This window comes from Struthio camelus, chromosome 7, assembly GCF_040807025.1.
Source record: "Struthio camelus isolate bStrCam1 chromosome 7, bStrCam1.hap1, whole genome shotgun sequence".
In the NCBI taxonomy this organism is placed as follows: Eukaryota; Metazoa; Chordata; class Aves; order Struthioniformes; family Struthionidae; genus Struthio; species Struthio camelus.
This window is the reverse complement of record NC_090948.1, coordinates 15,697,316-15,719,701: the sequence shown is the minus strand read 5'-3', so window position 1 is coordinate 15,719,701 and position 22,386 is coordinate 15,697,316. Positions and strand designations below refer to the sequence as shown.

The 22,386-nt window shown below is 42.0% G+C and overlaps 1 protein-coding gene across 2 annotated transcripts in view; it reads left to right on the top strand.

Moving 5' to 3' along the window:
• The window catches only part of SUFU (SUFU negative regulator of hedgehog signaling), a 102,495-nt gene that overhangs the window by 13,337 nt on the left and 66,772 nt on the right, over positions 1 to 22,386 (top strand). For both annotated transcript variants that reach the window (XM_068949791.1, XM_068949790.1), the window contains exon 3: positions 16,608 to 16,744. In XM_068949791.1, coding sequence (XP_068805892.1) covers positions 16,608 to 16,744 — 137 coding nt within the window. The remainder of the gene's footprint in view (positions 1 to 16,607; positions 16,745 to 22,386) is intronic.

Genomic DNA, 22,386 nt, shown 5'->3' with positions numbered 1-22,386 from the left:
TTGTCTCTGTGGGTGGTGCCTGCCTATTAAAGGTGAGGGTAAGCATGAGCCTTTCAAGATCTCCAGTCCAGCTTGTGTTCTGCTTGCTTGTATAGGTCCTCTGAATGACCTTAACTTGTAAAAGGGCAAGGATGCTTGTTAGAGCTGGGAGGAAGAAAAAGGAGTGCAAAACTGGATCAGGTAACAAATGCAAGGCTTGCAGAGGGGTGGATGTTTTCTGGAAGGCTTTTTCCAAGCATGAAAGGAGTTTGAAAAGAGTATTTAGAAAATAGCCTGAAAGTTGGAACGAGTGCTCTCTTTCTTTTGAGTGCATGCTGGCTTCTCTTTTGAGCCTGCATGAATGTAGGATGGAGTGGTGCTGACAGCTGTCACTTTAGTGGCCTCTTAGTTCTGTAGCTTTTCATAAATTGAAAAGCTCACTGCCCTCAGCTTGCCAGCCTTAAGCCTTAAATTTTGATATTTAATGGGTCCCTAAGTGCTTCATAAACTACATGCTTAAAGCACCACTGAAATATTGCACCAATTCCAAGGTGACAGTGAACGCTTTCAAAATGGTGGAGATGAACTCTGCCCCTCTTTGTCTTCATGAAAATGCAATAACATAAAGGACCTTTAAGAAGAGAGTAAATTAGTGAGGGAAAGTGGCTGTTGTGGGTTGATATTTCAGAGGCGACCTTAAAGCAGCTTTTACAGAGTTCAGCATATCTGCCTTGAAGGGATGGAAGATCCAATCAGTTCAGTTTGGGAACTGAGCCCTCGTTTCCAGGAAAATTATTAAAATCTCAAGGTTTTTTCCAGCTTTCTTGACTTCCAAATTTCTTCCAAATGTGAGATTTAAGCGTACTCCATGCAGCGGAGACTGAGGCCTTTCTTAAATAAAAGCTTAGAGGTGCAAACCCTCCCCTCCTTATCCTCAGTTTGCTTCACCAGGCTATTAGCTCTGAAGTCAAATGACACCTGCTGTTTAAGGGCTGGCTACTGGGAAGCCACTTTAGAACATGGAATAGGGAAGGGAGATTGAGTTTTGGGAACAAATCTTCAAGTTGAGAATCAGGAGGGTAGAAACAGTGGTTCTGTTCTCAGGTCAGGCTTCTGTGAGCTGTGACTGTGATGGGTTGGTCATGGGGAGCAGCTGTGAGAGTAGAGAAGTTCTGGAGACTTGATGTCACTCCGACAAGCTTCTCCCCATTCTCTGTGGCTTCCTGCTTCATATTGTCGTGGCTTTGGCTGTAGGAATTGAACTTTTTTGCCAGTACGCTGAAGAAATATTTCTTCTGGGCATTGTTGCTAGGGATAAAGCATCTGCCCCAGCAGGAGGAAATGATGTGAAAAAGGATGTTGGTAAACGGGAGGTTAGAAAGGAGGTACAGGAGCTTAAGGCTGCAGAGGTGAGGGTCCAAGGTGGGCACTGAACTATAAACTTCCTTTTTCTTCATAGTTTTCCTGATCTCTATCAGAGATCAACCCCAAATGTAATGCTTATTTTTCCAGTTAGTCTTTTTTCCTGAGACAGAGGGGAGGGGAGAGCTCATGGCAGAGTGGGAAGGGAGAGGCCACGGAAGTAGGGCGTTCTGTGACCAAAAAAAAGTATTTTCTTTCAATGACAACTTATTTAAGAATCCCTCAGAGTTGAAATGGATGGTTTCAGCTGCAGGGGGCTAGTAAGATCTATTTTCTTACAAATTTACGTCTTGTGGCTGGATGTTGTGGTGTCTGAAGATGCGAGTTGGACTGAGCTTTTTCCACGATTGGAGCATTCGTAATGGCTCTCTCCTGTGTGGTTTCTCTGGTGTCTAGAAGTATAGTTGTGCTTCTACTGAAACTTGCTTACTGGGAGCGCTCGTAGTTCCATCTCTTCTATCTGGCTGCTTGTCTCTGCCTAGTTTGTAGAACTGTGGTGTTTTGTGGACTGCCCTCTGTTTTGAAGGATTTGGTCACATTTGACCAGCAGGTTCAAAAGTTGTGGGGACACTTTAAAGAAACACGTGCACAAGTGTGATCCTGCATGCTTCGCTTCCATGAGACCAGGCAAAAAACAGTTAAAGTGTCACGCCTGTTTAGGTGCGCCCTTTTGATAGTGTCCCTCAGATCACTGAGGTAATGCACCAGGACTGTCTGAGACTTGTGTTTCTCTGCTGGAGGCAGACCTCCCTTGAAGCTATGGCCACCATCGGGAAATCTTTTTTCTTTCTCCCCCCTGCTCTTAGTGCAACATTCACTTGGCTTCCAAATGTCATTTGCTGGAGGTAGTTAGCACCGTTAATAATATGGAAGACGTGGGCCACCTACAGAGAGAAGTCTTTGTGCTGTGGTGTATCTGTGCGATTTGCATGCCCAGGCTGGGGCTGTGGGACCAAAGCACACTCAAACTGTGTTAGCTTTGAGATTTTTTTGAAGCGTTGAAGGAAATTCATTTAACATTTACAGCACAGTAGTTGAATTTACAAGGAGGACTGTTTTCAATAAAAAAAGAAAAAGATTAGAAGTAAGTTTATAGCTGAACATTACTGAAGGCAAAACCAGCTTCCTGTTCAGTAGCACATCTGTGTGTACATCCTGGTAAGATTGGTAAGATGAGCTTCTTCCCACCACGCAGGAGAAAGGGCATAATGTTCAACCTGGATTTTTGTATTTCTTTGTTTTTAAGCAGCAGATCTCATGTGCATATGATCTTGGCACATGGAAGGGGAGCTGGCCTGAGCTAGGGCTTCCTCACTCTCATCTCACAGCTGGGTTAGTGTTGAATGATGTGGGAGAGTTCGCATGTTCTGCTCTCCCCATAAGCTCAGCCTGCCAGGAAGAGGGGAGACTGGGGATCAAACTTGGGTTTTCTAGTGAAAGACTGTGCTATTTTGATAAGGAGCAGTTTAGGATGTTCCAAAAAGCAGTAAATAAAAGATAATTTTGTTGGGGTTTTTCAGTAGGTCATGAAGGTAAAAGCTTTTTTGAGCTCTGTGGCCGCTCCAGCTGTGAGATCCAAGAGAGGATATATTTTTTTTTATCCTTTTGGTTGCTGGAATAAGGATACCAACAAAATGAGGGTTTGAAGAGATGCATCTGAATGCATTTATGCAGACCTAATCCCCTTTTTTCGTCAGTGCAGACTTAGCATTGGGAACATGCCTTGCTAACTAATACCGTGCTAGGGAAATCTGTTTATCTTTTGATGGGACAGTGGTTACCAATTAAAGATTCCATTTGAAAATATGGACTGTCAGTATATCCCTCTCCTAAGCTGCAAACTTGATAGTAATCACTAAGCTAGTCTGAATCTCTACTATCATCTCAATTTTTGAATCAAGGCCCAATAGGCAGTGACACCAGGCTAACAAAAGCAGGCTATAAATCTGTGGTGGTCTCCCATTCACATGGTATTCCCCTCCTTGGACAAAGGGGTGGTAGTGCTCCTGAGTGCCTCTCTGGCTCTGGGGATGGTAAACAGGGAAGGGATCGTCTGGTGGGAGGTGTTTTTTGAGGACCTGACAAAGCTGGTTCGGGGTAGATGGGGTACCACCTGCCAAAGAGGGCTGAGGTTTAGAGAAAGCTTCTCTTAGAGCTCTTGAGAACAAAAAGTAAAGAAATAAATAAATAAACCCACAACTCCTCCCCTCTCTTCCCCCCAAAGCCAAGGAACTCGAACAAACAAACCAAAAAAAACCCTGTTTTCTGCAGGAGGTAAAGAGAGTGGGAGGAGGTGGGAGGGGGATGCTGCCATTCTGGGGAACTCTGATTTAAACCCAGAGGGTAGAGACAAGCGAAGGAGGAAAGGGTGCACAGATGGCTCATTGTTTTGTCTCCCTCGGCATTCTTGCCCTGCTGAAGCGAAGGGCAATTGTTTTAAAATCCCTTCTTGCAAAGGGAGCTATTTGCTTTTCAGCGATGGCCTGTCCCAGAAGATGTAAACTGTAAACCAGAGGGGCTGTTCTTTAACACCAGTTGGTTTTGGAGGGCCAGTGCTCTATCCAGGGGGCCCAGGGCAGTTGGGCTGTGAGGGAATGACTGCAAGAGCATGTGCCTAGGAAACGTGCCAGGAGCTGGGGAGAATGTGAGAACAAAAGGATGCACATGGAGGGGCTGAAGCAGAGCCCGCTGCAGAGTAGGGTCCAGCTGGGGGAACTTTACCAAACCCACAAATGTGGCATAAACCTGGCATATACCTTGCCTGCAGAGATATCTGATGTACCCTATAGTTTTCTTACAGTGCTTATTTTTTTTGTAGCAAAAACTGCATTAATACAGAGAAATATTCTGCCTTTTCTGTACTGTTGTTATTCTTACTGCTTCAGTTGTGCTAGAAGAGCTCCTTCCCCCTCTTCCCCTGTGAATTGTTGTGGCCTTTCTGGAGTAGGGGCCTTTTTTTGGCATAGTCGACAAAAATAAACCATAAAGGCGGCTGTTGTTATGAATAAGGCTCAACAGGGGAATTTTACCAGTAGAACTACAGCAATATAATTATACTGGTAGACTAGTTACAGTAAATTTCCTCATGAAGACAAGCCCTAAGTTGACATTTCCTAGCTAAGTTGAATCCATATGTATAACTTTATTACGCAAAAATAATATGTCTCTGGGCCTTGAATTCTTTTTTACCCAGAAGAGTACCATTAAGCAGGAAAGCAAAGAATTTAGTGTTCAAAGATGCATGGGGAATTTTCTGCAACAGAGTGGTTGTGATGAGTTGTGCTCATGACCACTGAAGGAGGAATAACTTACTCAGTAAAACAGAGAATTCAGCGCACAAGAGGAGTGTGTTTGTGCTTAACTGCGTGAAAAAGAAAGGGGTCCTGAAACATGCTATGAGCTGACATCTCTCCAAACTTGACTATTGTTTTTAAGAGAAACTCACCCATATTGCGGTTTGCCTAACTGAAGTGGCTTGGCTGAGAGGCAAAACTATTTTGACTTTATTGAAATCTTTAGGGGTAATCCTGGACCCACTGAAATGAGAAGAAAAAATGTTTTCATTTCTCCTCCTTTCTTTGATTTCAAGAGGCCAAGGTTTTTCTTTTTCTTTTTTTTTTTTGTTTTATCCTTTTGATTTTTATCTTCCAGTAGGGTGGAGTACATGTAACATTCACAGGCCAGGTGTTTATTTCTAAAGATCGAAAAATCAGCCTGTGATTCCTGCCTTTGAAAGTTTCTCCCTCTTCCACAGAGGGATAATCTTTCAGGAGAAGCTTATCATTTAAAAGCAGATGAAAATACAGTTGACTTTTCTGTGCAGCTGTTTTGTGTTTCCCATTTGGGAGTCTTTCACTAGTGGTCTAAGACTTTCTTTTCCCTTACTGGGATTATGGCTAGGCCTTCAAGGGCCTTTCCTTCTCTGTTTAATCAGTTAAGATTTCTTGTGGTGCTCATCAGTATGTTTTCAAGTGCGCCTTTTACAATGAAATGAGACTTGCTAATAGCTCACCAAGTAAGGAGGTGTTGTCTTGATTTCCACAGCTAATGAAGTGAAAGATCAGGGATTAATGTCCAGATCCAGATCGTGTAGGATTCCTCAGTGCCCAAACTGCAGTTGAAATCTCTTGGAGTTCAGGCTCCTAAATACCTTTTGTGTCTCGAGCTTATTTATGGCACAGCACTGCTGAGTGCTTAATTATGTCTGAGTCCTAAGAGTGTGCTAAAGAGCGTTTTAGAGTTGCTTCCTGTACGATTTATTTTACCTATGTTCTTTAGCTAACAGGAAAGTAATAGAAGACAGCACCCTTGATATGCGGCATAATGTATTGGAGCCCTGATCCTCGCCTGAGATTTTTAGGCGATACTGAAAAAAACCTAACTGTAGCTGTCAGTGTTGCTTCTCATTTGGGGTTTTTCCTCTTGTTCTTTCCACCCTCCCGTACTGCTTTTTGAAAGCTACTTTTGTTCTGTGGATAGATTCCTCCCAGCAGCTGCAAGACTTTCCACAATATGAGCTAGGAAGGAGCCAGCAGACACTGCAGGCGAAGTTGGTGCTCTTTCCCCAGCCTCACTGAACATGGCAGCACGGTCCTTCTCAGTCACGTGGGCTGGAACGGGCCCTTTGCTTCACTTCTCCCATGCAGTGATTTGGTGAGATTGCAGCCGAGCCCTTAGGCATTCCAGGTGAAGTTTTTGAGATGTGTTACCATTCCCTTGTAGGCTGTGCAAAGACCACTATATCAGAGCTAAGGACTCATCCTGATGTGAAATGGGATCCACGTGGAGATGAAGTTGTCTTCCCGAGTGCGCTGCAGAGTGTAGTTAATGCAGCCTGTGTTGCAGGATCACCTGCAGCTCGGGCCAAGTGAGAACTCTGTTCTGCTGGACCTTGTAGAAATGAAGTATAAACAGCTCTCAAGTGTAGCATAAATAGACAACGTAGGCACAAGGACCTTGATTAGGCATTTTCTTTTTGACGAGTTCCCTCTCCCCTCATCCTCTGAATGTAAGTGTGCATCCTTACTAAAGTCCTGGCTATTTTTCCAGGTCCTTACAGTGGGTGCAAAGGTGAGGCAACCCTCTGCTGCAGCATTCCAGTGTGGCGGTTTGCACTTTCCCCAGTGTGCTCAGAAGGAGCAGCCTTGCTCAGGGTGCCAACTGTGTTTGCAATGTACCAGCAGGTAGTGGTTGAGAGCCTGCTCTAGGGGACACCTCAGCTAGAGCATGCAGCCACTCAGCTGGGTTGGGATGGCTTCTGCTGACTAGGACATGGGAGCCTGAGTGACTCCAAAGAGAAAGGTATGAGCCCTCAAACCAAAAGCACGGCCTATCCTCTGACTGCTTGCTTCATATAGATGGCGTCTTGAATATGTGTTTTGGGAAACATCAAGATCAAGCGTTTTTGTTTCGTCAGTTTGATTATGACTGTTTGTAATGGGAGATGAAACTATTGCCTACTGGGGTAGCTGCATCCGTGCAAAATACAATAGAAAATAAAAGGAAAACCACCCTCATGGGGACATGTTTTTGCTAGGGTAAAGGGTGACACATACCATGCAACCTCCTGTTTCATATTTTGGTGTTCTAGTCACTTCCTGTGTTCACTATTTGTCCGTGCTGTGCAGAATGTGGAATTAATTTCCCAGCTTTTCCGTGGCCTATATAGCATGAGCATACAAGCATTACCTATATGATGAGTTTGTCCCGTTACCCTGTGGAGTAGGAAAATATCATTATTTTACATCCAAGAACTGAATTCCTAAGTAACTTGCCAGGGATAATAGGACATAGGACAGTGTAGCAGACACGGGATCCAAACTTAGATCACTCAGGTACTGTTCCAGGACTTCCAAAGTATCCTACAGTTTCTTGATTCAATGTTAATAACGAAGGATCTAGATTCCCTTGGCACCAGCAGGGCCGTTACAGCCTTTCTCCCTTAAACTCCTTGCGTCCTTGTATGTGTGTATAATGTAGGTATGTGAATATCTCTGTATAGGGATGTATGCATGCCTATATGTTGCAGTGCTCCAGAATGAGATGGTAATGCTTCTGACCCTCTAGAGCTCAGAGGGGTTAACCTCTGACAGCTAGGCAGGGTCCTGTCCTTCTCCCAGATGCTACTGCTTTCATGGCATGGACAGCTGAGCCTGAAATGAATAAACCCCTGAATTGCCTTAGTTTCCAGCCCAGCGTATTGAAGTTGACCTGAAACTGGTGGTTTACTTTAATGTGCTGGGCTGGAAACAGCACGGTTTAGGAGCTGTTTTGCATATGAGTGGGGAGGAGCTTGGATTCAGAAAACACTTCTGTCAAATGAGTTTAACTGGTGTGTTCATGAATTATCAGCTGTGCATCTTGTCAGCTCTGTTTTTGACACAGGGCAGCAGAAGTTCTAGGCTGGTACAGTACAGGTTTATACATGCACTCTTGGACATAATGCTTCATAGGTTCACTTCAGTTGGAAGGGACCTCTCCAGTTCAGCCTCAGCTCAGGTCAGGGCCAGCTTCTACAGTCTCTCTGAATCCTTTTCCAATGTTAGGTTTAGGGAAAAAAATGTTTCATCTGATGTATCATTATTCTAATTCAAAGTAACTAGTTTAAAACAACAGCAACTCAAACCATGAATCTTCTGGCTTCAGAGGAAGGATTGTTACCAGTCGAGTTTTGGGAGAAGCTGAGTAGTAAAACGTGTGAAGTTAATGTTGCCTATGTGATAGAATGAAACTTTAACGGAAGTCTTTTCTACCCCTCTTCCGCATAAAGCCGCTTCACTTTCTAACTGGTTGTTCAGTAAAATAAAATTCTATTCTCATATTGCCCAGCAGCAGAACGATGCACAAATTTTACTCTGATCTATGTGAATGTAAGTTTTCTAAGTGCATCCTACAGAGTATTTAAGAATCCTGAGAGCCCTACCTTGAAAACACTGTGGAGCAAGTACCTCTGCATGTATTTGGGGTCAGATGTTGGAGTAATTTTCTAAAACAATTTAAGTTGCTGTTTCCAGAAGGGTTTTCCGTTTGGCTGATTGCAAACACATTTGATATGACATACTGCAAGAGAAATCTTTAAGCAAGTTTTAAGCATAGCCATAGATGGATGACTAAAGCATTGTTTGTCGTTTGCATTAACACGTTGTTAGAGTGCATTCTGCACTCTTATTTTTCCTATTTATGTGTAAAAAGTTTTCTTAACTCAAGATAGATCAAGCCCAGTAAAGCTTCCTTTCTGTGCGCAGGTTCAGGGTTGTGAGAGCTCATGGAATTTCCTGTCGCGTGTTCTGACGCCAGAGCCATCTGATGTCCAGATAACCATCCTGTGGTTTTGTCAGATGTTTCTCTGTGTTTTTCTTTAAAATTGATGTTTTTGTCAATATCAGGAGACAATCCAGGAGAATATGGGAGTAAGCAGGTGCTTTTTGGCTGAAATAACTTTTCTGGATGCTTCTTAAGCCTTTCAGGGGAGTTACGCTTGTTTTTGTAAGAAATTTCTGCACAGAAACGTCTTAGTGTGCCATCAAGGCTGTTAAGAGACTTTCGTATTGTTGGAGAGCTTCATTAAAACAACCATTTCCTGGTAGGCAAGATGCTGGAAGTAATAATTGATAGGTGAGGGGGTTTTGTTCATTCTTTTTGTTCTCGAATACGAGTGTGATTTGCCTGTAGTAGTAAGACAGCGTATAATGCACCTCTGGAGTTTGACTGCAGAAGACCGACTCTGAAAAAACTTGTTTGCTGGGACAAATCAGCTCTTGGCCGATGTTATTCCCAGGAGATGGAGACACTAAGATGTTGAATTCAATGGCTGCAGCAGCCTACTCGAGGCTTTTCCTTGGTTTTCAGACAAGAGAGCACCTTTGGTGCTACTTGTTTCTAAACAGATGTGAGCAGTTGAAAGGGAAATGGCATATATCCTGGTTATTTTTCTTGATGAGGATTTGTGAAGTCTGACAAGTCATCGTCACTCATCAGTTGCTAGGTATGATGATGCTTTTTGTTACATAGTCCTCTGTGTTGCCGATAATAGGTAACATCTTCACTGGCTAATGATAACCATCACAGAAGATTTTTCAAACGGTGTAATCTTCAAGCACTGCTGGAAGTTGTGCCTTGAAATACTTTGGTCTTGACAAGCGGAATTGTGGGCCCTGCTTGTCAACTTTGGTGTAACACAACCAACTTCTTGAACTTCTAAAATGTCCTGATAGGCTGTGCTCAGCACTATGGATTAACAATTCCTGGTACGTTTTTTGAGGCAGAATAGAGGCAGAGACTGATTTATGATGGAAATAACAGTAGGTCCTGCTGGTGCCAGACTTAGAAGTGCAGTGACGCTGTATTTTTGTGGCCTTCAAAACAACATTGGAGTGTCTCAAAGCAGCAGGAAGACTTTGTCTCTGTAGAAGATGTGGGGAAACGCAACTGAGGAGTTGAAGCAAAAGGTAGTAGCTTAAGTGGCTTCACAAAAGTAGTAGTAAGACCTGCAATTTGAAGCAGAGACAAGTCAGTCCAGTGTACTGTAAGACTGCCCTTATTCCTCAGGAAAGACCTATCGTATTGTATTGTAGTTGCTGGACAAGTTGGAGTTGTGACTTTTGACAGTCAAGTTCCAACTATTCTGAAATATTCTAAAAGAGCTTTCTTCACGTTCCCTGGCTGGAATAAATGTAGCGAAGGGCCAGCCTTTCCGTACGTAAACTCCTATTTTCAGGGATTGGTACACATAATATGTTTATGCACGCATGCTCTTAAACTCTCAAAAATAAACACCTAGCACACTCTGCTCCTTGTCGAGCTCTGTGCAGCGTTTAAAAGTAGAATTGTAGAAATCCCGCCATCTTGCACTGAAATGAAGCAGAGCTTTTCTTGTTTCTTGCAAAAGTGAGAATGAAAGTGCTTTGGCAAATAGCTTTGACTTAAACTGAAAAGCCTCTGGTTTTCAGAGCCGCTTTTAAAGCGAAGGGCCAGTTTGGCTTTTGATCCTCTTAAGCTGGGTTATTTGATGTGAAAAAATGCCCGGGGTAGGCTGCTGCAGAGGGGAGCAGCTTTTCAGTTCTCCGTGTGTGGCTTCAGCAGAGGGCCTGGCAGAGAGCGGAGTGGTGGGGGGCTCGAGGAAGCTGGCTACGCTGCTCTGTAAATAAAGAGGCCTCTATTTCTTTGGATTGCTTTACTGCGACTAAATATCATGATCAGTGAAACTCTTACCTCGTTAAAGGAACAAGCCAGACTTCTGCAGTGTGTGTGCAGCATTACAATGTCCTGCTGATCTGATTTGCTGAACAGATAAAGAAAATTTTAAACCAGAGAATGGCATGTGTAATATATGACCTTGGCTTTCAAAAGGTTTATTTTTGTTCATGTGACAAAATAAGGTTTTAATATTTAATATAGGGTTGGATTTGACTTGGCAGATAGCAGAGTTTTCTATTATGACTACAGCAGTAGTGGAAGACTATCTGGTGTGTGCCAGCGGGCATGTCGCAAGCCAAGAATTTCTCTGTTGATGCTTGTTTTGTGAAAATTCAGCTGGCTGCTTCAGATCTAGAGTGACTGTAAAGGTGATGCGCCTTCCTGTTGGAAGGGCAAAGTAACAGCAAGTATAATACAATGCATAGTCTTTCTTAGTAGCAAGTAGTATCCTTAGGGTTTGGGCAAAATATGGATTTTCTTTTTTCCTTAGTGGTTTTTTTTTTTCTGTGTTTTAAAAAAAAATCACTCAAAAGTGCAGGGGTCAGCCGAAACAAGGCATAAACCAAACTATGTGAAACATTCAGATCTGTTAGTAGAGAAGCTTAATGCGTTGTTGGAGCTTTCAGTGTATGTAGCTGGGGCCATGCATAGATGCAAAATTTTCTTTCTGAGGTTTTCTTCTCACACATGGTCCATCTCTGACTGTTGGTCAGCTTGGTACTGCTGTTGCACTGTAAATCTGAGGAACGTTCAGGCTATTGTACTGTAATTGCTGAAGAAATGACACGTAAAGGACTTCAGTTCACCACCTCAGCACATGAGGTCCAACGCCTCTGTTCTAAATTGGCGGTAATCTGAATTGGTCACCTTTAGATTAAACAACAAAACAAAAACCCGCCCCACCCCCCAACTTGCTTCTAGAACAGAAAAGCACGTAATAGAAATGTATTACCCTCACCGTAATAGAAATGTATTACCCTCGCCGTTCGCGCAGGAGACTGGGTCAGGTTAACCTGCTGACAATACGGACACTTTACTGCCTGCTTGGAAGGGAGCAAGTTAGTATAGGGTGTGGGTAGCCCTGAACTGTTGGGATAAGTGGAGAAGACCATGAGACTGTGTGAGTGACTTCCATGCGCTTTAGCAGAGGTCCTGGAGAGCACTTGTTTTGCAGTATCTTGTTGTCAAAATGCTGCAGACAACAGGTAGCCAGAGCAGGGACTTTCATTTTGGATTATCTTCACCCTTCTTCCCCATGGAAATGAGGTTTCTTCAGTCTGTCGCTTTTTGAATAATTTTTTTGGGCCTCTTGGTTGATCCCAGTCAGTCTGAAGGGGCTCCGTGGTTCGGTTTCCTGGAAGTTTTGTAAAAATTGAGAACCTGGGGGAAGGAGCTTGAGTTTAAATGTCTATAAGCCTGCAAGTTGTGATCCCTTTGGCCCATGCATAGCAGCCTGCATGCCACTGTAAGATACCCTCTGGGGGAGCTTGCCATGGGATTTCCATGTGGCCACATGGAAGCCATGGAACGTCTTAGTGTGGGTTAACCCATTAATGGGGAATCTCACTTTATTAGCGCCTTTGACTGTGGAAAGGGCTTCTTGTTTGAGAGGTGCATCTTTTATCTTGTTGGTAAGGCCTTGAGGAAAAACGAACACAAATCTTTGGGGGAATGAGCGGCTGCTTACTGCCCAGACGTTATGTAAGGGAAGAGTTGTTTTACCTTAGTTTGACTCCCTGGCAGGAGAGGTTAAAAAAAATTTTTTGTGATCTTCTACTTTTATGGCTCATATGTCTAGAAGTCTTTCATCGCTGCACAAACTCATTTCCAATGCATTTGTTCTGTTGACTGTAGCTACTGCTTTCCTCTTCAACCAACACATGCTAATCTCCAGTAATTTTGGTGTCAGTGCCAGGGTAAGTGCTTATTCCCTGGTGAAAAGTCCTTCTATAAGGAACCAGCCAGCCTGAATAACGTGGCTATGGGGTTCTCCTCTGTGATTTTGTAAGACCAAGAGTCTGAGGCATGTGGCCAGATTACAGGTTTATTTAACTTCTAAAGCCCAAGTCTGCCTCTGTTCTCATGTGTGCCCCTTAAACCTAAACAAGTGGGAGCTCTAGTTGGGGACTGGTGTAGAAGGGAACAACCACCACCACCCTGCAAAGCTGTAGTGTGTCATCCCGCTTGCTGTGCTGTCATGCTGGGTGAAGGGTTGTCGTGATGAGTGAAAAGTGCTTTTTTTCTGTCCTACAGGCTCAGTCAAATTAGGTTAGCACTACTCAAAAGCTCCATTATGACCCAAACTGCTGTAATAGGAGTGGTTTAAATCAGCTGCTTTGTTGTTTGAGAAGGAGGAAGAGGTGCTTCTGTCCTGTTGATATAACTAAATAGAAAAGCAGCCTTTTTTTTTTTTTTTTTTTTTTAAACCTGTCAGGACAGATTTGCAGAGAGGGAAAGGTTTGCAACTGGTACTGAGAATCGAGGCTGCTAGAAAATCAACACAGCTGAATTCCTGCTCCAGCCTTGCCCTAGCTTCTAGTGATGGCAGGATTTACTCCTGGCTACCTTCTGATTGAACTGGGTGTTTGTTAGAAAAGGCAACGTGAATGTTGGTGGCTGAGCATAAAATTCACTTCATATGTTGTATAGCTGGATCACAGGGTTGAAGGACTGATGGCCCATTGTTCATTGAGAGCTTTTATGGTAGCTGCTGAAACTACATTAAAATTATTTTCAAATACAAATGTAGCAGATTTTGGGGGAGGAACAAAAGCTTTGGCAAAAATGGTAACTGAATATGACTATTTCTCCTAATTACACTTTGAAGATTAATATTTGCTCCTTTCTGCGAAAGACTGGTATCTGTTGAATTGTACATTAACATAAAAGAGTTTTTAAAGTTGTGTGTGTCACAGTTACTTAAAAAATAAGTTACCAGTCTAAAGTTAAGCAGACTCAGATCAATGGCTTGCTTTGTAGACCTTTGAAGAGCTGTAGGATACAGGTGAATTGCACTTATTTAAAGTCTCATTGCAGTGGAGCAATGTCTTTTCAGCAACCTGTGGTCATTAACTGTTCTAAAACAAACTCTTTTAACCTAGTCTTTTAGATACAAATTTTTTACATGCAGATAACGATTTTTCTAAGAATTGATTGCAAAGTTGGGACATTAAGAATTATAAATGTTGTACGTTGCTACATTTTAAGCGTTTTGAAGGATCGAAAGATGCATCTACTTCTAAAACTTGTTGGTCTTTTAATCTTGGAAGGGAGGTAACTTGTAGAATAAGGGATGGGTAAAGGAGTAGTATGTTTCCTAGTAATGCTATTTTAGAGGCTTGTTAGTTACCCTACCAAAATAATCAAGCAGTAACATTGCCTGCCAGTTTTACCACTTTAAGCCCACTAGTGCGTTGCTGGCCAGCAATGTTTTCGTAAATGTGTATCTTGCTTTAAATTTGGTGGATACTCACCTGAGCATTTCTGTTACTGAGTTGACTAGCTCATGGATCAAAATAAACCACATGTGCTATTCGATAAACAGTTATTCCTGGGTACCAGAGTGATCTGTGGAGTTCTTTTAAAAATAAATAATTCTGTAGCTGAATGCGTATTAAAAGTAGAAGCATGTTATTTCAGAACTTGCCTTGAAAGGAAGTAATTCAGTAGGGAGCCATCTTGCTTTCCAAAAGTTATAACTGTGTCAAGTCAGATTGAAGGCTTTGTGTTAGCTTTGATCCTTTTTAAAATTGACCCATTCGTAAAGCGCTTCAGCCTCTGGTGCCTGCGTTTTGCTGAAATCAACCCTTGAAACCTACCAACTTTGAGGCATTTCTATTTCTCCCTTTATGAAAGACTTCTGGTTTTCCTTTGCTAAGTGATATGCGAAAACACTGAAACATAAAACACGAAAGAGGTGCTGAATGTACGAAGTGCGCTCTCATATTTATGAGGCTATCACCATTGTGTACCAATCTTTTTGGTAGACCTGCATGCGTGATTGCAGAATACAAGTTTTGCTGCACGTCCATATTGCATTCCCCCATCCCTTGCTATCTGGTTAATTAGTGAGCCCTTGCTTTGTTTAAGAACAAAATATAATTATGTGGCTTGTTGCTTAAAGGTACGTTTGTTTACTAAAAAGAAGTACTATGTGCACCAATGGACCGCTATTGAATGCAGTATCTGTTCTGTTCATAGGCAACTCGCTTCTATGGTAAGTTATCCGTAACAAAAAATTTTAAAATTATATGAAAGGGGGAAAAAATTGATTCACTTGCATATTTTTATACTAATAGTCTCTTTTTTGGTTTTGTGTTCCTCCCCTTTCTATTTTTAGATGACTATAGCTTTTTTCAGTACTTGCCCAAAGAAATAAGGAACACCTGTCCCATAGTTCAGTCTTGTCCTTGAGTGTATTTCTTACTACTTTTATTACATCATCTACAAATCTATCGCAATCAAACTTTCCTTCAAGAAACCTTTAAAGAAAAGTTCCATTGCATCACGGAGCAGTTGCCTTGATGCTTAAATTTGGTCAGTTTTAGCACTTCCATTAGGCAGGATTGCTAGAAAGCATTTCTACTTCAAACTAGACGCTTTCTTATCACAGCAGACTATGCACCGCTTGGAACTGCTCACTGCACTGCTAGTGCTCTGTGTTTTTCAGCTCTTATCACTTTTGCAGTTGCTCTTTTTGGCTGGTTTTAGTAGAAGCGCAACGTTAGTACTTCGGACATTGTATAGATCACGAATGTCAGCAAGGTATCTGCATCCATTTGCAAAGCTTCTCCAGAGAACTTGCCAGTGATTGTAGGAATTGTTGGAGACTTAAACTTGCAGAATGGTACTGGCTGATGAAGGCTTCTGTGAGATATCTTTATGCTCTGTGTAAATCCTTCTTTTTTACATCTGTCTCATGGAGCAGCCACAACAGACAAGTGAGGGATGTAATGACAGTAGCAGAAAGGAAACTGATGCCCAAACTTGTTTTCAAGTTTGCAAGCTTATATGTTTGTACATGAGGCTTCACGTTTTCACAGGTAAATTGTGGCATTACTAGCTGTTGGGGACTTGAGGCAGGAATTTCTCCTCACGTAGAAGTGCAAATTGTGGGATTCTTAAGGACTAGTTTTGCTGAAGCAAAGAGTCGCAGAACGGTTGGGGTTGGAAGGGACCTCTGGAGATCAGCTGGGTCCGACCCTGCCTCCACCCCAAGAATAGAACGAGGTATCTTTTATTTACTACTTTATTGTATCCTTGATATCTCTAATACGACTTGATTCTCCTTATCAGAGCAAACCACAAAAACTGGCACCTAACCCTGTCAAATGAGGAAGTGGCCAAATATTTTGTTTCATCTGCAGTAGTTGCCACGGTCAATGCTTTTTCATTGTTATCCTCCTAGATACACAAAGAGAATGTATGCAAACTGTAGACAGGCGCCACAATGTGTCTATGTTGTATGTGGTAGCAATTGAAGGATTAATGCATTGTGTGGGAGGTTATTAACTTTCTGCCTGCATCCTCTGAGGTTTTTTTTTTTTCTGTTGACCATTCACAGCACAAAATGCTGTGTGCTGTGCTTCAAAGCACTGAACTGTTTAACCTTAAGTCCTACTGTCCAGTACTTCAAGTTGTGTCCCATTGCTCAATGTATGGAAAATTGACTTCACGAGTGCAGAGTAACATTCTTTCCCGTTTTGCACTTTCTTTGGTATGCCCATTCAAGCAACTGTGATTAGGGTAACTATCAGTACAAAACTTATGAATTTTACTTACTGAGCTCTTCTGACTGAAAACACTACTATGATAGGTTAGCTAATGTAATACAATTTCTAAGATAATTAACATTGTTATGGCATTCGAACTAACGTAGACTGAAATAAGAGAATTTCTAAACTTATCTTTCGTGTGAAGAGAACACTTAGCCTGTTTTGATGGTCATACTCTTGAAGCCTGTTCTGGTTACAAGTAGTATGTTGTGACATTTCATTTTTCATTTCCTCCAGGTTTACAGGAACAGAGGGACCGAGTGGTTTCGGATTTGAATTGACCTTTCGACTAAAGAGAGAAACAGGGGAGTCGGCACCACCTACCTGGCCAGCAGAGTTAATGCAAGGCTTAGCCAGATACGTCTTCCAGTCAGGTACTGCAGTGTTAAATATGCTGCCTCATTTTTTTTGCTGCCTTCAGTCTAAAAGACCACATCGATCACAGGGCGCTACATTTGATTCTCATAAGTGTTCAGTCAAATTTTGAGAATTTTCTTTGGTCACACATGTGTTCCCACACAAAAGGAGTGGGTTCCTTCCATCAACCTGGCTTGCCACAGGATGAAACTCAGCTGCTCTTCAGGTAATTCCAAATGCCTAGTTATTGAGAAGCTGAAGATACCAGAATGGTTAGTAACTGCGGGAAGCCTGCCCAGTGGCTGTTTGTTGCTTTCTTGCACTGTTGCTTTCACCTTCTCTAGGTGAGAGGGGAAGATGATGCAAGAAAATGTGATTTGCTTATCCTGACAGGGCTGAGGAGCGCTCATCTGATAAGGTCATGCCCCTCAGCAGAGGGGCTGTAACTTTCTAGACAGTTGCAGGAAATCACAAGCCAATCTCTTCCTATGGTCTGTGCGGTTGAGCAGCAGGAGCGTATTCTCATAAACAAGCTGTTGCTGGGATGAGGAAACAAATGTAATATATAAGGGATGCTAAGGCTGGAGGTGCTAAAGAATTGCACATTAGGAATTCTTAGTGCTGGTGAAGACTTATAAAATGGGGGACCGGAGTCCCTGGAAAGTATCCAACTTTTTGCACTACTCTTCCTGGGTTTTATCTATAGCAGTAGGTAGATTACTAGTTTATATTGTGAGCACAGGAAGTTCTGTGGAATGGCTGAGTGCATAGCATACTTGAAAGGTGCCATTCAGTGTCACAAGATCGGAATGAAAATATTCAAAGAAACTTTTAAACCTAGTTTGGGGTCCTTTGCAGGTAAAGTACCTTCCCAAATCAATGATTATTTAATTTGTAATGTAGTACTTGCTCTACTGGTTAATAAATTGCTCAGTAACTTCTGATCCTGTTGCTGGTTTTCAGTCAGTTGACTGACTCTCAAATGGAAAGGTTCAAATAAAAGCAGGATTGTTCTGATAACTTCTGTCACCAGTCATTGGGGCAGTGGCAACTCTCATGTGAGGCATTTCTTCTAAACGTTGACTAACAGAGACCAATGTAAGCATGGATTATTGCTTGTTTTTATCTTGGGAATGTCTCTTGATGCAGTTTAAAATGACACGAGCGTCTCTTCTAACCTTTGCTATGCGGCAGTCTTTCTCTGTTGCCATCCAAGTTTAGACTCCTCTGTTCTTTTCTGTTTTGATTTTTTTTGCTACTCTTAAGCATCTGAGTGTACATGACTTGTAGTTTTTGCTGTTGTTCAAGAGTCCTATCCTGCCTAAATTGTACTGTACAGTAGCTTTTCAATACTGACCACCCAGTGATGGATTCATACTCATGATTTTGTTTGTATTGACTGCAGGATCTGAAGAAAGCATTGATTTTTATAGCCTCCCTCATAGGTATAATACAACATATGAAATGTTTTGTTATAACATACTACATAAAAGGTTTCTTTTGGAGCCTTTCATATTTCTAGCCTTGCACAGGCTTTTGTAAGACATTCTTCACCACAATAATTTCTGTACCGTCTACTTACATGTTAAGCCACGTGTCTATCGCAACTGCTTGTTTGTCTCGCTCTTTCCATGGGAAAGAAATCTGCGGAGGGAAAAGGGGTTTGGTAGGGGTTCTTTAGGAAAAAAACTTCCCAGTGACTGAGCTAAGCTGGTACTCGGGGCAGAGAACTTCTCTGTCCATAAAGCAGCCTAGGATCGGCTCTTTCTGGTAGAGGAGGTGGCACTTTCTGCTTTATAATATTAGCAGGCCATGTTTGCATGGAAGTGTCAATAAGCCTATTAGAAAAGTTTTGCTAATAGGATTGTTCTACTGGAAGGTTTCTCAAGTTTTCTGCCAGGAGCAGAGCCTCATCTTTCTGACCTCGAAACAAATGAACCATTTTTCAACCTACATTGAAAGAACATTTATTCCCATGCATATCCCAGTCCCTATGACGTGAACTTCCAAAGGCCTTCAGTATTATCCTCTGCTTGTCCATGCTGATTTTGGCTTTCATGACTTATTTAAGACATTGCTCAAATATGCTTTAATGGACTCTAGCCTCCGGGTGTTTAGCTCTCAAATCTGTGTTATTAAAAAATACAGTGTATGAAGCATAAATTGACTTTGAATATGAAATTAAATATGAGCCAACAGTGCGCTCCTCATGCAATAGGCAAACCCCGTACTGGGTTACATTGGGAAGAGCATGACCAGCAGATTGAGAGCAGTTATTACCTCTTCTCCTTGGCACTGTGTGAGCGTCCAGTTTTGGACCTCACAGTTTAAGACATACTGAGAAACTGGAGAGAATCCAGTGGAGGCTGCCAAAGTGGTTGGGGGCCTAGAGCATGTCAGCTAGGAGAAGGGGGTGGAGGAAGCAGGGCTGGCTTAATCTGTAAGGAGAAGGTGAAGGATGATCTAATAGCAGCCTGCAGATATTTGAAGAACAGTTACAGGATTGCAGACTCAAGCCCTAGATGACACAACAAGGGGCTACAGCTAGGAATTGCAGTAAGGGAGGATCTGAAAGGATTTTAGGGAAAACTTGTTCACAAAGAGGGTGTCAAAGCACAGGAAGAGTTCATCAGAGAGACTGGGAATTTCCATCCCTGAGAGGGTTCAACACTTAGCTAAACAAACCTATAGCTGCCCTGATCTAGCATTGCTGACAGTCCTCCTTCAAATAGGAGGCTGGACAGTAGAGCCCCAGAGGTCCTCTTAAACCAACTCTTCTGTGACCTTTTTTTTGTAGTTTTCTGCCCTGCAGCAAGCAGCTGCATGCTGTGAACAAGTGTTGCAAACCATTAGTGCCCTTGTGTGAAAGGAAATTGTATGGTGCTGCAGCAAGTGATCAAGGCGTAGTTTTATTTAGAGTATTAACTTCACTGTCACTTGCCCCTTTCAGATAACTTCTTGCTTAGGCTAAAATCTTCTAGCCCTGTCTTTGCTAATCAGTGACTTGACTTAATCCTAACAAGATGAGACATTCAAAATTAAGACTTGGCATGTTTCTCCTTGGTTTCTTATGGTAGTACTAGTGAACTATAGCCAGCTGCGGTCATTTTCCAGTTTAGTATAAGCTCCTGCATTGCTCCGACGAGTCCTCAGTCCTCTTGCCATATCTGATATGGTCCACTTTGCTTTACTCAACTCCCTCTCCCTGCCTCCTCAGAGACTGGGAGTCTCCAGAGCGATTCCCATGTTCTGCCTTGCGTTGCTTCTGGGTGATCGGGCGGTGTGATTTGTTCTGCAGAATAGGATTTTCCCTAGTCTAACGTGACCACTTTGCAAAGCTGAGTAGGTTTTTGCTGGCTGCTTCTTTCCTTGATCTTTTACAGAACTTCTCTTAGTAGATCTGCTTTAATGTTTTAGCATGAGCTTTTGAAGGGGTGTTTCTCTTGAAACTCACCCTGCATAAGGCGGGGTGTGGCATTGTTTTACGTGATGAAATATTTCTTTTTTTACTCAAGTTCTTCTGACTGTGCTGTTTGGGGTGTTTGTCAAGTGTGACAATGATAAATGTACTTTAAGGACTGTAGTATATGTACCTTAGTCTTGTGCTGCTCAATTGTTTAAAAGTCTGTTGAGTCTCTAATACTCTAAAATAGCCTTTAAAACATTTGAATCAAAACAACTTGAGTAATGCATATTAATCTACTCTGAACAAGAGGCAAGAGAAAAAATAAAACTGGCAGAGACTTTGTGGATAGGCTCCAAGCAGTTTGGCATGTCAAAGGATTATTTACTTTAAAAGCTGTGCTGAGAGCTAAATTCATATCTTTTGAATAATAAGCCAACTTCTTGGTTATCATGGATGTGCTTTGCTGGGTGCAGCTGAAGCAATGGGAGAGTAAGATGTAGTTATGCCCCTTCTGTGCCTGAGCATTTTCAGATGGTGATGATTAAGTTGAAAATCCATCTAACAGCTCCTGTTATATCCTAGTAATATCATTACTATGTATTGCGACTGTAAAGCATATCTTATTGCAGGTGATGTACTTTCATAACAAATGTTTTTAGGCAAATGAATGCTATGTTCTTTTGTTTCCACCTCTCCTGCAGTGTGGCTGTAGTTTAGAAAAGCAGTCTTCTACATTGAATTTCAGACCTCTTTGAGCCTTGGTTTCCCTGTTCACTGTAACAAACACTTGATGCTTTGTGCTTTTGATTAAAAGGCACTATTTCCCCTCCTTCAACAAAATGAAGTTTGCAAGTCTCAAAAAAAAAAAAAAAGTTCTAGTTGTGGCTTTATCTGTTCTTAATTTTATCACTGTTTGACCATGACCACAAATTCCAATGCCGTTATTTTTAGTTGGGAAAAAACAAAAAATGCAAACCTTGAAAATGAAATTCAGTGACCTTAACTTGTTATGGTTCATGGGTATACTGGGAATATCTCATGGTAGAACAAATTTATGCTTCAACTCAAACTAAGAGAAAGAAATGCTCTTCCTATGGAAAGCATATCCAGGACTTGTTACAATTGTTAACTCTTTAGGAACTGCATTTTTAGGATACCTGATCACTATAGAAAGGCCATAGGCTGTGTTTTCCTGAAATTGGAATCTGCAATTTTTTTCTTATTTCAAGTCAGATTGTTTTCAAGGGCCTGACTGATTTACATAATGGAGGCAATGTATTTAGTGTAGAATGGAAATAAATGTGATGTGTATCTGAATTCTTTCTTTCTTCCATGTTTCTTGGCCTGAAAGAGCACAGTTACAGCTTTCAGGTACGGATCTGGAGAATAGTCAGGAAAAACATGTCGTTTATAGAGCAGCCTAAAGGTAAAGGTATAGTACATGCCGTGACTGTTTTCTCCACGATGGAAGATTGTAGTGGGGAACTAGCTAGTGAAATTAGCTTCAGAAATATTAAAGGACTTCCAGGGATAAGATAGAAGTTTCCAAGTTGGCTGAGCCTGATGACACTTCCCCAGAAGGTGTTAGCATGAGCCTCTGTGGTTACAGCTGGTAACTCCTGGGCACAGATGGAATTCCTGGAGGCTGGAAGATGGCCAGTACTGCTGTCCTTGATTTAAAAAATAATACAAATCAGAGGTTTGTAGTCAGTCAACCATACTTCAGCCTCTAAGAAGCTTCTAGGAAAAAGAAGCCATCTAGATGACAGCAAGGGAGTAATGGAAGTTCCAGCATTGATTTTTACCAAGAATAAATCAGAGCAGACTAGTTTAATTCTGTGACAAAGTAACAGGCACTGTAGGAAGTGGTGAATATCAGTTGCTTTGATGCTACTGAGACTTGAGATAAAGAAATATGGTTTTAATAAAACTAAGAGGGTGCAATACTGGTTGGATTTCTAGTCTCTGAGTATTTGTCAGTGTGTCGTTATCAACCATGAGCAACGTGCGGAGTTGGAATTCCTCTGGAAGCTGTCCTAGGGCTGATGCAATAGGTACTGACCTGCATGATGAAATACTGAGTTTCCTGATGAAACTTCCAGACACAGCAAAGTTGTGGATTGTCTACAAGCACTATGGCAGATAGGACTACAGCTCAGAACAGCCTTTGCTAATTGAGGAAATAATCTGAAATAACTATGTGTCATTCAGTAAAGTGCAACAAGTGCAAGTGTCTGTGCTTATGCAGGAGAA